We start from the raw sequence: 14,865 nt of genomic DNA on the forward strand, positions 1-14,865 counted from the left end.
CCCCGCCCTCCGTCATCCCGGCGCAAGCCCGTGGGGCTGCTCAGCTGGGATGAAAGGGTTGGATTGCCATTCGCTTTCCGCCCCAGTTCTTTGTGAGAGGGAGGGCACAGTCCTGTTACGCGATTAGAACAGGGACTTGGGAATCAGAACTGCTGGGTTTTACACCTGGCTCTGTCACCTTGGGCAATTCACAGACTCCTTAATCTCATTTTTACCAGCGAGGAAACTAATATTTACATACCTTGTTGCAGGGGTACATGAATTTAATGAACGTTCACTAGATGCTTTGAGGCCTGCAGATAGAAGGCACAATACAATTACTAATCGTTTTTCCTCTGACTCAGTGAGGCATTCAATTAGCTAAAAGGCCAATTTATATAAAAGTGACCCCCCTAAAAAATATCTAATATCTAACGAAATAAGCCAGTGGAATTCAGTGCCCCAAAGAAGTTTTAGACTTTTATGAAGAATAGGTTCTACAATTATGGAAAGTAATTGTTAATGGAATATGCAGTCTTTCCTTTCTGGTTTCAACCCCACTACTTGTTGATAGTGATCAAAAGTTATTACTATCTGTCATTCAACCTGAAATGAACTGGTAGATCTCCATTTTCAGAGGATAAGTGGTTACATAAAAAAAGTAAACCCACTACTATTGGCTCTTTTCACCAAGAATAGGAGGGGAAATTGAACAATCCTCTCAAACATATGTACCGATGAAGTTTTAATACCGAAAATCAGGGAAAGTCAAGAACATTTTAGACCTTTGCTGTGAAAGATGTTTTAACTAAGTCTATTTGGCTTTGCATTAGTCAAGTTTCATGCCTAAATCACAAATATTAAGAACAGCTGGGATGATTTTATACATAAAAAGGAAACTGAAAAGCAGTGAAGGGTGACTGCCTGAAACTATTTTCCTAGAACTAGGATTTGACATTTTTAGTCTACTCTAAAAATACTAGATGGCACCAGAGAATTAATCTAAAGAGCATGAAAGATTACATAACTTTTGCTAACAGTTACTGTGAGTCAAACCTACAGTCCCTAATGTAGCAACATTTTCATTTAAGTCAATAGTACTTAAGGGCCCAATTCCCCCTGAAGTCAAGGGACAAAGTCCCATTCATTTCCATGGGAGTTGGATGAAGCCATGGGACTGGAAGACTGGGCTCTAATATGCTCATTGTTAGTAAACTAGTTGGGAGCACAAATTAAATTTACCTTAAAATATGACTAATGGGAAAAGAACAGTGCCTTTTAAAACAGAATGGTAAGATTTTCATATGGCCTTATATTCACATGTTCATAACGTGAAAAATTCTCCTTTCTAACTGAAATTTTCCATGCTTGATTTTAGTCTGGGATGACTTTCTTCCCTCCCCCATTTGAGCAAGCTGACTTGAGCGGTGTGTGTGTGTTTAAAAACACTTTTCTGCTCTGATCACTCAAAATGGCTAAACCTTTTCAATTTAAGGTCCTGATCCTGCAGATCCTCAGCTGATGTTAATTACAATGGTTCAGTTGATTTCAGCTGAGCTATAGCATCTTACACAAGTTGAAGATCAGGGTCTGTGAGCAGTCCCACTGAAGTCAATGGGATTACTCACACAATGCATAAAGTGAAGCACATTAATAATTCTTTTCAGGATTAAGGCCTAGATGTTCAGAATGACTAAATCCTCACTAAAAATTACCCAATAACTATTTACAAAAATAATAAAAACAAACCAGAGTTAGAAAGTTAAAAGCACTTAAAAACAGAGCCATTGTCCCAGTGTGGGGGCAACTTTAAGAGAGGCACAGTTTACATAGCTAGCTCTATGCCAGCCAGAAAGGTGTATGCCAGGGCAATTGTTTTATGGCTTTCCTGTTAAGCTACATATACAATATTACTCTCAAGAAAAAAGCAATTATAAATATTTTATCACATTTTATTATCTAGTGATAAATATACTAAGTGAACATTTCCACTGAAGAGTCTCCCTGAAGAGAAAATATTTAGAGACAGAAATCAAGATAACAAAAATAATGCACACAAAAAGGTCAATAAGCCATGGGTCAGAAGTAAGGTTGTTGTGTGGTGATGAAATATGCATATTTCCCTACCTTTTTATGTGCCTGGGTTTTGTAAATGATGCAATAACTACATTATTTTCACTTAGCAACCGTAATCTACCTTTTCTATAGATATTTCAAATTACGTACTGAAATCTTGTTGCTCTTGCAAAAGCAAACTAATCTGCTAATATGCATAAAGCTCAGTTGTGCAAAACCAGATCAACACACCTTAAAAACATTAGGAAAAACAAACCTCATTTAAAATTTTAATTGTTTCCCTCTAACTCACTTCTCAGTGCCACCTAAGGCCCTGTCTATGTGAAATTTTCAGCCACCAGTACTACTGTACTGGTGCAACCCCCTAATGTAGACCCTGATTATGTCAATGGAGTTCTGGTCCATGATTAGGGCTCCTAGATGCTACTGCAATATAAATAATCATAGACTTTTCAGACTGGAAAGGGCCCTGGGAAAGACTGGGAATGACATTTCTTACAAGACCACCAGGTGGGTGCAGGGAGCTTTGGGAGCTGACGTGGTTTTTACATGTACACCTCTACCCCGATAGAACACAAATTTGGATATAACACAGTAAAGCACTGCTCCGCGAGAGAGGGGCTGCGCACTCCAGCGGATCAAAGCAAGTTTGATATAACGCGGTTTCACCTATAACGTGGTAAGATTTTTTGGCTCCTAAGGACAGTGTTATATCGGTGTAGAGGTGTATCACGTTGTTCCTGGGTTTCACTTCCTGAAACAGCTTAACCTCTTTGAATGCAATAGTTATAAATTGAAATTTCCCCTCACAAAATGGCATTTTAAACCCCAAAGCCAAAAGCGTCTAATACTGTACAGCAACCAGTGCAACTAACCTCACTGGTGATTCTACCAGAAGTTGGGTGGCAGAGAAGTAGGGCAGCTAGCTCAAAAATCCTTCATACATGGCACTGCTTTGTGATCCTGTTCTATGTTAGCTACTGCCAGTTTGGTGACCTAGTTGAGCGATTGCAGTGACCTAGCTAGGTAAGCCAAATGGGTTGCAATCTTGAGGGCCAAGATAACAAAGTCAAAATCTTTGCACTGGCAGATGACTGAGCCCAATCTGTTCATCAGGGTAGCATGAGAATCATTTTAGGGGGCAGATTTTGAAGTAATGGCTGCTATCTTGCAGACTAAGAAGTACTTCTCAAAGGAAACAGGACACTTATCAGTCAAAGCTTGGTCCAGATTAGGCTAGTCCAAGTCGACCAACTCTTGGAGAGATTTGTGCATGAGGAAAATAGTGCATACCTAGGAATTATTTCTCCCAAATATTATTCTTAGCCTTTCCAATGTGGATTTGCATCATCAAGGTAGCCAGTGCTCTTACTGCAGTGTTGCCAACTCTCACAGTTTTATTGTGAGTCTTGCAACAGATGTTTTACTTAAAGCCTCAGCTCCCAGACATAAGTGAGTATAAGAGTATTTCAGCATTTTTTTGAAAGCAGTAAGTTACTAGCCCTTGTGTTTGCTGAGAAAAGCTTGAAAAATGTGATCCACGTGCACCCTGAAGGCTCAAAAAACAGAATGCAAGTAAAAAACTTAAAAAAAAAAAAATCACCTTTTTTTAAGCCAATCATGATTTCTTGGGGCCAGACTCATGATTATTGAATATTCAGGGCTGGCAATACTATGAGTGTAAGGGTTTCTGGGTGTTTGGAAAGAACAGGCAATTCCTTACTTCAGTCTAGAACATGGGTCAGCAACCTTTCAGAAGTGCTGTGCCGAGTCTTCATTTATTCACTCTAATTTAAGGTTTCGTGAGCCAGTAATACTTTTTAACAAGGTCTCTTTCTATAAGTCTATAATATATAACTAAACTATTGTTGTATGTAAAGTAAAGAACGTTTTAAAAGTGTTTAAGAAGCTTCATTTAAAATTAAATTAAAATGCAGAGCCCCCCAGACTGGTGGCCAGGACCCAGGCAGTGCAAGTGCCACTGAAAATTAGCTCACGTGCTGCCTTTGGCACGCATGCCATAGGTTGCCTACCACTGATCTAAATGGACAGTCCGTATAGATTTCACCCTTTCTGGCTCCCATGTCTCCCTGCAATATTGATCCAAGCAAACACCCCAGATACTTTTCAAGTTCAGAAGACAGTAGCATGTGCATTTAAGAGGAAAAGCAGCGACTATACCAGCAACAGGGCCAGGGTGGGGGACGACACTGCTACCACATAAAGGAGCATTAGGAGGTTGTTTCAAATGAACCTGTGCACCTAATACTCTTATTGACAGTGCCCAAGGGAGTTTCAGCTTCTCCTGGGTTGATGCAGTGCCAGAGAAGGGGAGAGGAGAGTGGGAGCATGAGACAGCAGCGGGGCCATGCAAAGAGGGGGCCCAGTTGCAACTTGCGTCGCCTTACACCAGTCCAGGCTCCCCCTTTAAAGTCCAGGGGCCAGGAGAGAGGCGCACAAGCCACTCATGCAGCATCTGGGAGCTCTAACATAGCTGCTTCCCCAAGCCTCATGGGCAGGGGCTTCAGAACTCACATCCAAGATCACCAAGGGGCCTTTTCGCTGCCCCACAGGGAAGAATCCCTGGCCGGCAGCTGCCTGCCCTTCCTGGAGAAACACTCTGTTGGAGAGCAGCAGGCTGAGTGGGGCCAGTGGCCGGGAAACCAGGCCAGCGATGGGCTGAGCCGCTCAGGGGTCCCGGCCACTGGCCCCGCTCAGCCTGCTGCCGGCCTGGGGTTTCTTTCACCCAGGCTGGCAGCGGGCTGAGCGGGGCCAGCGGCTGAGACCTTGGCTAGCAGCAGTGTGCCATTAAAAATCGGTTTGCGTGCCACCTTTGGCATGCGTGCCGTAGGTTGAAGACCCCTGGTCTAGAAGATGTGTGTTGGGTGAAGTGGGGGGGTAAACCAAAGTTATGTCTATACTTTATGGCCATGTGCAGAGTACAGAGGCTATATGCCCAGCTAGCAGTGCAGATTTGAGGCATGGCTTATGCAAGTAGATTAGAGCAGTAGTTTTCAAACTTTTTTCTGGCAACCCAGTTGAAGAAAACTGTTGATGCCTGTGACCCAACTGAGCTGGGTTTGGGGTGTGGGAGGGGCTCAGGACTGGGGCAGAGGTGAAGGGTTGAGGGCTGCAGGCTCTGGGGTGCAGGCTCTGGGGTGCAGCTGAGGATGAGGGGCTTGGGGTGTAGGAAGGGGCTCTAGGTTTGGGGTGGCTCAGGGCTGGAGCAGGGGATTGGGGCATGGGATTACCTCGGGCGGCTCCTGGGCAGCAGTGCAGCAGGGGTGCAGAGGCAGGCTTCCTGCCTGGCCTGGCACCGCGGACTGCGCTGCATCCCGGAAGTGGCCAGCAGCAGGTCCGGCTCCTAGGCGAAGGCGCACAAGCAGCTCCACACAGCTCTTGCCCGCAGGCACCGCCCCCCACCCCAGCTCCCATTGGCCAGAAGCCAGTCAAATGGGAGTGCAGAGCCAGTGCTCAGGGTGGAGGCAGCAAGCAGAGCCCTGTGGCCCCCCAGCTAGACCTGCTGCTGGGGCCCAGTGCCGTGTCAGAACAGGTAGGGACTAGCCTGCCTTAGCTGGGCAGCACCACCAAAGGGACTTTTAATGGCCCAGGCAGCGGTGCTGACCAGAGCTGCCACTACAACACAATGCTTTACATTCTGCGACCCAGTACTGGGTCTCAACCCCCAGTTTGAAAACCACTGGATTAGGGTAACTAATATGTCAGAACACAAGGGTATATACACTACCTCTCTCTTTACATGTCTAAGCAGTGATTCCCACACCTACACTACTGATTTTAGCAGTATAGTGTCCTGCTGCCTCTCCCCTGCTAAAGCCTTTCCTCCCTACAGTGAAAGGCTCCCTCCATTGCAAAAGTGCAGAGCTCAGCTCTAGCCACTCATTTTGTCAGAACAGACACAATTGTGATCAAAGCAGCAGGAAACACCTAAGATGGCAGAGCAGCAGCCACAGCTGAACTGCAAGACAGAGTCTGAGGAGAGGCTGCCACTGTAAGGAAGACATGGTAGAAGAGAGCCCTTATCCAACAGGACTCCGAACTGTTGGAAATAGAGTAGGTAACAGGGTGTCATCTCCTACATCCCAAAGAAGAGTTGCAGAGGTTGCAGGGTGAACTGTCCCCCATCAGCTTAGACACAAGACAGGGATAGACTGAAGTGAGGAAAGGAACAGCCAAAGTATCTCTCATGCATAAAGGTACCAGCAAAAGGGATACCCAAAGCAGATCTTACCTGGGGCACTCACATGGGGTTTTGCACCCTTAGCACATGCTCAGAGGTGAGTTGGAGACCAGGCAGGGAAGCAAGTTTTTCTCTCACAGAGGAATCTCAGGACGACCCTTTCACCTGGAGTTTCTTATACTTTTTTTCTGTTCCTTCTTGTATTCCTTCCTTCTCTTTCTTATCCATCATCCTTCTGTCTAGGGGAACTGGAAAAAGAACAGCAGAGAGATTAAGCACAGGCTACCTGATTCCAGGACAATTACAAAAAGACACAAGGAGAGATTAGTTTCAATCTGCCTTATTTAAATTAATTTTCTTCTTGATAGGTGGACATTCCATAGTCTCAGATTCATTTTAAGTTGTGTAGGAGGAGGCTCTTGTACAGTGGTAATTTTGTTTTCAGTTATCTTCTATTGTTTTAAAGTAGAGTCCACAATGTTGAATTTTATCCAAAATTAATACTACAGAAATAACACAACATTTGCAGGGAAGAGAAATTATTCAGAATGTAGACATCCATCTCCCCATTCTCCTTGTTGGTCACCCACATCACCTCAATCAAACCCTTAATTGTTCACTTTTAACTCCTGATGGAAATACTCTTTTCTTCCCTGTGGGTGTATTTTAATTTTGTAAATTAAAAACCAGCCATTTAAAATTGTTCCACAGGGAGCAGATCATGAAGTTATTAAGCCAGATTCTCTATTTCACTTGGATCATTTTACTCCACCTGAGTGGAAATCTCCCACACATATCCAGCAGGGGATACCTCCACACAGGAGTCTCCTCAGAAGGCACAGTGTTGACAGAGCCAGTTCCCTCCCATCCGAACCAGCAACAAGCAGTGAAGCGAGAGTGCGTCTAGAGCACAATGCACTCTGGTAATCTCCAACTGATGTATTGTTCTTAGGTAACCAGTTACCTGTCTGCCTTTGCACCTACCCCTGGAATATGGCCCAATTGTTTACTTGGTCTAATCTGAATGATCTCCTTCTGACTCAAAAATCTTGTGCTGAACTCCAAGACTTTCCTCTGCGGAAAAAAGCCAACCAAACAAAAACCTCTGCAAACCTTTCTGATGTTTTGTCCTTGTAATTTTTACATTTCCATTGAAGGCTTTTAGCATTAGAACATCTTTTAATACTTAAAAGTAAGCATAAATTACACCTGTAGCTGTGTTTATTTGAAATATGGTCAGTACTTAATTGCAATATGCAATTTCTGCTTCCTCAAGGAAATTTTAATTGAAACTTTAATTTCATAAGAAAAATGATTTCTAATGATTAAATGTTATCTATGATGTCTCAATTTTACTAGAATTAGATTATTTGCATTTCAAACCTGTGGTTAAAGCAAAATTATCGGGATTATTACATTCTAGAATTGGAATGCAGATAATGCATTTTAAGCAGCTACCACTCAATTCAGCAAATCAAAACTTTGTTATTTTTCTTTCCTCTGAGGTGGCTACAAAGAATGGCTCTGTGCTTACTAAAATAACATGATCATGTTAGTTAGTAAGTCAGAAAGCTATTTGCTGCAGTGCACCATCATCTACATTAGGAATTATTGCACTGGTGTAGCTACACAAATGCAACTCCCCCCCCCCAAGTATATGCATGTCACTGGTATATAAGTTGAAAACGGGGTGAACTGCAGTGGTGCAAATCCCATTTTACACCAATGCAGATTCTCTACACTAATACTGGTATAGCTAAACAGTGCAAAAATTCATAGTGTGGACAGACCTTAAAAATATTTACAATGCAAAGTATGTATTATGCATTACATCCCAAACTGCTTTATAAAATATCAGAGATATACAAGCCATACACAGAGATCATTTAATCTATGTCTTGAATGCAGTCAATACTAAGGTGAAACATCTTTTTGACAGTGTAGTGATGGTGTAATAATTTAGGGGAGGAAGTGAATAACATATTCAGTTGAAATTGCAGGGAGAGTTTAGGTAGAATTCACATCTTGGGCTGGAATTTGCTCAAAACATCAGATTTAAAATCTCACATGGTATACCAAACACTATGAGTCTTGAATGACCACTGATATTAATGACTTGTTAATCAGGTGCACTTTGCTTCCTGAGGTGCTGACTCCATGCTAGGATATTGGTTCAGGATCAATTTACAAGACTGTCACTTCATCTGTACATACACACTGCAGCTGGGAGCATGCTTCCCAGCTTGAATAGACACGTGCTATCTCTGCTCAAGATAGCAGGCTAGGAATAGCAGTGCAGCAGCACAGGTGACAGATCAGACTAGTCACCCGAGTGCAAAACCACCCAGAACTCCTGGGTACATACTTGGGCAACTAGCCCAAGCCACTGCATGTGCTACCCCTGACTACACTGCTATTTTTATTGTGCTAGATCAAGTTGAGCTAGCACATGTCTGTCTACTCAAGCTGGGAAGCATGGTCCTAGCTGCAGTGCAGAGGTATTCACTGAGTCACCGACACCACTGCTTACACCAGTGGCTCTCAAACTTCTGTACTGGTGACTCCTTTCACATAGCAAGCCTCTGAGTGAGACTCCCCCCCATATACATTAAAAACACTTTTTAATACATTTAACACCATTATAAATGTTGGAGGCAAAGCAGGGTTTGGCGTGGAGGCTGACAGCTCATGACCCCCCCCATGTAATAACCTCACAACCTCCTGAGGGATCCCAATCCCCAGTTTGAGAACCCCAGGCCTACACAATCTGTCTATTCCTTTGAAATCTCTTTCAAGTACTGATCCATTTACAGTTTACCTTGCGAGAGATCTGAAAGGATTACATCCAAAGATGGTATGGCAAAGAAAATTATATATATGGTTTGTAATCTGCTGCTTTGAAATGTATGACTATTTCTTCTCAAATGAGCCCTCTGAAATAAAAACAAAGGTATCAGAGATTCTGCCGGATCTCCAGATTTAAAATAGGACAATGACAGGTTAAGTGAATCTAGTATACATTCATCTGAAAAAGGAGTAACAGAAAGCACACTCAAGACCTGAAGATAGGATTCAGATGAGAACAGATACGATGGATGCCACTGAACTAATAGTGAATAGCAGACTGAAACAAGAAGGCGCAGACAACCAGGGAGTGTATAGGAAAAATATATTGATCCTAAATGGCTTAAATTAAAGGTAGCAATAATAGTTGCAGCTGCCAACGTAATCAAAAGATTTAGACAAGCACTTAAAAGGTAACAGGATATAAAAAAGCAAAACAGATTGATGGACAGATTTAGATGGGCATTATGGCGCTCCCAGCCATATCCACCTTCTGACCTAATGTTTTACTATGATAAAATACTAGAAATAAATTACTTTAAAGCAAATCAAATTTTGGGCCTAAACCTTGACAATCTCCTCTTTCCTAGCAATAGCTATCAGGTGGCATATTTCAAAGATTGTGTGGCAAGAAATGGTTTGTTTTGTTTATCGGATCAGAGATTTATTTTCAGTATAATTGGCTGTTATTTTCCCTTCAGATTTTCATAAAAATCAGAGACTAAGATTCATAAGGTTATCTAGTGCCTTCCCCTGGCTGAGCAGGATGCGATATATCCGTCATGTTTTAAAATTACCTTATTTTGTGTAAAATAACCTTTTTTTAAATTGAACTGTTCTTTGGTTTAGCAAGTTATCTTGTTATAATATTGTATCTGAATAACACTGGTAAAAGCAGCACAATACCCATATAAATGCTACAGGAAATAGGCTGAAATGGATTCTCTCCGAAACCAAGGAAGAACACCAGGAAGTTACCATTAACTAATTCACAGAATTTGTATGTAGTTATATCAAAACAGATACATGACCTTGACCTGAAATCTTAACTTTGAATATCTTCAAGTTTTGTATTTTGTAACACATCTTAATGTGTGTTTTAACACCTTGGAATTTTACTAATAGCTTCACCTACACTGCTCACAGGTATAAATTTAATCTGTATTCATGTTAAAAATTATCTTCATGTATCAAGGCTGACATCATGGGTAGTCAAAGAATATGTTTAATAAAAAATAATTAAACTTCCATTTCCTCTATAGAACATCATAGAAAGTAATTCAATAAATTACAAATGACTTTTTAAGACGCTTGTTCAACTACAGAAAGCAAATTCAGACTACACAGAACACAACTGGCAAATATTGCAAATGTCCAAAAGAAAAACTGGACTAAGACTTGTATCATGAAGCCTGAAACAAGGGATAGAAATACAAGGCAGTAATAGCTAAAGTTCTTTTAGTAACTACCAACACACACTTTATCATCAACTTGGATATCCTTTTTATCTGTAACTTCAGTATTAGTGTAAATCTACTGAAGTTTCCTTACAACCCTTAACTTTATACAACCATATTTGCATATTGTTTAACTGATAGTGAGACACATTTTTCCTCTTCCAATTGATAATGATTAAAAATAAATCCAATACATTATGTTGAAGTCTTTATCAGCCTTAATTATTTTAAACTGTAATTGCCTTATTACATAGAAAGAGAATCACTAGAACGATAAGCAAACTCACTTGACCATAATTAGGAAAATACTTTATTTAATAAATTTGATATAAATTAGGTTTTAGCCACAAGATTTAGTATTTCTTTTGTGGGGTAAGGATGTTGTTGAAATACTCCATCAGCAAACTAAGTTAATAACTGTGTTTGAAAAACTTTGGCTATTTCATAGATGCATCCTAGTTAAACGGAAGTGCTATATTACAAAGGGCAAAAATATTAAATATGCAATACATCCCTTCATGATGAAGAATTGCTACACCCTTCTCTTGGCAGGTTTTAATTTTCACTATTGCTAAGACACTGTATGAAAGGCCAAAAATCAGAATACTATTGTGGGAAAATACAGTAACCAGCACAATCCAAATGGGACTTGTATAATTGTGTAATTACATGTAATACTGCTTCTAATCATGGGGTTAATTATTTTGCACATAGAAACGTATAATGTATTGGAAAAGTTCTTGGTAAAAAACAGTATTGTTTACTATACAAGCGAGCAACAGAACTATATCAAAATATACAATTTTTTTTAATTTATCCGTTTGAAAAGCTTTTTCAATGACTTCTACTAGTACCTGTATCTATTCTCTCTGAGCACTTCTCTATTCTTGGACCACAAATGCGATAACTAAAGTCAATTGAAATCTCAGTTCAAACATGTAAGTGTGAATCTGGGCCATGTCAGTGTAATAGCAGCTTCAGCAGAAAAAGAGGAATCATATCACACATCAAATATTAGACTGATTTTATACAGTAAAGGGTTCTAAGGATTTGGATTTGAACAGATATCTTATGCCCTGTTACTGTTGTTTACAGGAATAACTTATCTGTCTTTACTATTCAAAGTGCTTTTTTAAATTTTAAATTGGGCAACTCAGCATAATATATAAACTAAATCCTCAAGAATGATTTTGGGTAACATTTCATCATGACAATTAGTCATATTTAAACCTGTAGAGAAGTCTAAACTCAAAATGAGTTTAAACTATCAATATTCTTCTTTACCATTATTATCTGGTAATCCCAGGGGGCTTTGTTACATAAAACACAAATAAAAATCTACATAAACAAAGCAAACAAACATTTTTTTACATGAAGTATGCAGTGTTGAAAGGTCTTTTCAGTGGCACTTCATGAGAGTTTGCCTTTTCTGAGTTTTGGGGATACTACTCCTCAATCAGGACACTGTATTTCTGTGGAGGGAGCCCAAAACTTTTCAAGGTTTAAACTAAATAGGTCTCTGTGGTGCCAAAGTATGATGAGATAGGACTATTTTGTGCCAACTTCCCTTTACTGTTACCAAAGAGAACGCTTCTCATGAGAAAAAACAGTCCTATCTCTTGCCAGATTAACATGATATCATAGAGGATGTGTTTAAAAACAAAACAAAACCTGAAAACAAGTATAGAAACCAATGTAAACTTCCTAAACTAACTCAGCTGAGGTAACAGATAGCCAGTTTAACTAGCTGATTGGGAAACCTTTTTTCCTCCTTCTAAACACACTTGTACCTGAATTGGAAACATCAGCAGTGCATCGCAACACTACAGCATTTTCATGTAATTAAAGCAATGGATGGTGACGTAGATTCTACAGCTTTCATGACATTCATTAGCTGCCCAAATTATTGCTGAGTTTTGATCTGTAAATTATAAGTGTCAAGGAGGCTGTAAAACTATATTCAAATTAAATCAATAATATGCCTAAAATATTCTGTGTTCACCGCAAATATATTAAATATACAGCTCTTACTGAGCATTATTTTCATAAAATAACCTCCCAACAAAATTATGCCATTTGTTGTAATTTTACACCATTGTGTATTGATAGTACATACAAGTTCAGAAACTAATGAACTTCAAGAAATATTACATGCAAAACATCTCTGAAAGCAGTTTGCACTTCTAAACAAATACTGAAAGTTCAGTCAATAAATCATTTGATGCGCTCAACACTGGGTTATTTACAATGAAATAATTAAAGAATAAATTCAAAATCAGTTCATAATTTAAGTACATAGTCTGGGGTCAGTCTTCATCACTAGAATCTGAATCCTCAGATGAAGATGATGTACTGTCAGATCCAGATGAAGCATCTGCTTTCTCTGAACTCTCATCTGTGCTATTTTCATTATGAGAACTTGGCTCTGTTCCCCCTTTGTCTTTCTGATCTCTAATCCTAGAATTTTCCTCCTTTTCCTCTATAGGCTTGGCTGAGCCTGTCTCATTGTTTTCAGTGTTCTGTACATCGAAAATATTGGATTGGGACAATGCTGGGATATGAAGATTAAGGCCTGGAGTGAGAAGCATCCCTGGATAAAGCATATTAGACAAAAGTAACGGGTTAAGAGCTAAGGGGTTGGCAGCAGCAGAGGACGTAGAGGGAGAACTTGACACAGAGTCTTCACCACCATTATTAGCATGTTGGTTTTCTGTCCTTTCTTTCTTTACATCTGGCTCTTTTGAGTCATTTCCCTTTTTCTCCTCTGAAACAGATTCTGGAGACTTTGTTAGGAGTCCTCCCATACCCAGCAAGTTTGGTAATCCAGCCATTCCTGACAGTAGCATGGGGAACATGGCAGCCATATTCTTAGCTTCTCCTCCAGTAGTTAGTCCAGCAGGCATTCCCATTACTCCTGCTGTTACTTGCAGTGATTGCAAGTTTTGCAGGTTTTGCTGTAAGGCCTGAAGAGTCGATAGATCCACTCCTGGAAGTATTCCATTGGCTAGCAAAGGGTTGACCGAAACATTTGCTGCTGTTGCAGCTGCTGCTGCAGCTGTTGCCTTGGCAATCTCACTTTTAGGCCGTCTCCCCCTCCTGCTTACTTCTTCTCGTACAACAGGCCCAGTGAGAATACGGTCAAACATACCTTCAGGAAGAAATCCCTGAAACAGATACATTCTGTATTAATATATGAAAATGAATGCCACTACAGGAAAATAAGGTTAAAGCTATGTTGATTAAAAATTCAATACTCAAGAATAGTTCCAAAAACCATTGTTTAACTAAATTTAGTACAGCAGTTTGATTAACCAGACAACTCCCTGAAAGTTTGTGACTGATCTGTGCTGTCACTTCGCAAAGGTACCTCATTCAAGCCTCAATCCTGCAATGAGCCCTGTAACCCTGAATAGTCCTCTGTACCCACATTGATCCCTACTACCTTTAATGAGGCTCTCCACAGGCCCAGAGGATCATCCTCACAGGGTTTATTGTAGGATTTGGCCTAAGCAATCTGAATTTAAGATTTAAAATCTAGTGTGGATTTAGGATCTTTCAACAGATTTTAGTGTAATTTCCAGATTCCAATAATTCATTTGATTTTTTAAAAAAATGCCTAGTTACTGGGACTAAAAGATAACAGAGCTATCGAATTTAATAGGAAAAATAATTGTGCATTTTCATGTGGAGCCATGATCTGTGAACATTTTAATGTTTCTTCACATTTCACACAAGCTGCTAAAGACTGAAAGTCCAAATAAATTGAAACCCAAGACACTTAAAATCTTCTCTTGCGACCTAGGAGTGGTGTTCTACTATCTATGTAAATCCTATCTAGCGGTAAAGATAGGACTCTAATTGTGCTCTGGTGTTCTTTTTGAAGTACAGTTCTGTCTTGAAGACTGACTATAAAAAGGGCACCACAGGTTTCAATTTTTATTATAACTCAATATAAATTTTGCTCAGTATACAAGATCCCTTAATTAAAAAAAACAAAAAAACTAGAACTGTCAGCCCTCCTATTCAACCAAGGATTTGAAAATCAAGCTCTATTCTTTCTGCTTTCAGGATCATAATTAAAAAAAAAAAATCTACAGGGCAAATTCTATTCTCATTTATATCTTCCTAATCATTGTCACCAGTTCTGCTCCTCGTTACTGCTGTGATACTTCATTGCCCTTCATAGAGGTACCTGGGTATAAAAGAGGGAAGAACCAAGTCCTGCAACTGGAACTTCACAATTCTGTTGGCATACTAACCAGAATATATTCTAGTTCACTGTTAGCTGTACTGGCCCTGCTATACCAA

The 14,865-nt window shown here is 40.1% G+C and overlaps 1 protein-coding gene and 1 long non-coding RNA gene across 14 annotated transcripts in view; both read right to left on the minus strand.

Annotated features, from left to right (window-relative positions):
- Positions 1-39: 39 nt before the first annotated feature.
- Positions 40-9,169, minus strand: LOC115660571. Its single transcript, XR_004002843.1, has 3 exons — positions 9,075-9,169; positions 6,308-6,504; positions 40-293 (listed from the first exon to the last, which is right to left on the minus strand). It is a non-coding gene; the product is annotated as an uncharacterized LOC115660571 (long non-coding RNA).
- Positions 9,170-10,302: 1,133 nt separating this feature from the next.
- Positions 10,303-14,865, minus strand: part of CHD9 (chromodomain helicase DNA binding protein 9) — a 204,044-nt gene continuing 199,481 nt past the window's right edge. For 8 of the 13 annotated variants that reach the window (XM_030581908.1, XM_030581907.1, XM_030581901.1 and 5 more), the window contains one exon: positions 12,864-13,721. In XM_030581908.1, the coding sequence (XP_030437768.1) occupies positions 12,864-13,721 (858 nt within the window). Of the gene's footprint in view, positions 13,722-14,865 lie in introns of all 13 variants that reach the window. The other 5 variants (XM_030581909.1, XM_030581904.1, XM_030581914.1 and 2 more) reach the window with 1 other exon arrangement.

This window comes from Gopherus evgoodei, chromosome 12 (genome assembly GCF_007399415.2).
Source record: "Gopherus evgoodei ecotype Sinaloan lineage chromosome 12, rGopEvg1_v1.p, whole genome shotgun sequence".
NCBI lineage: Eukaryota > Metazoa > Chordata > Testudines > Testudinidae > Gopherus > Gopherus evgoodei.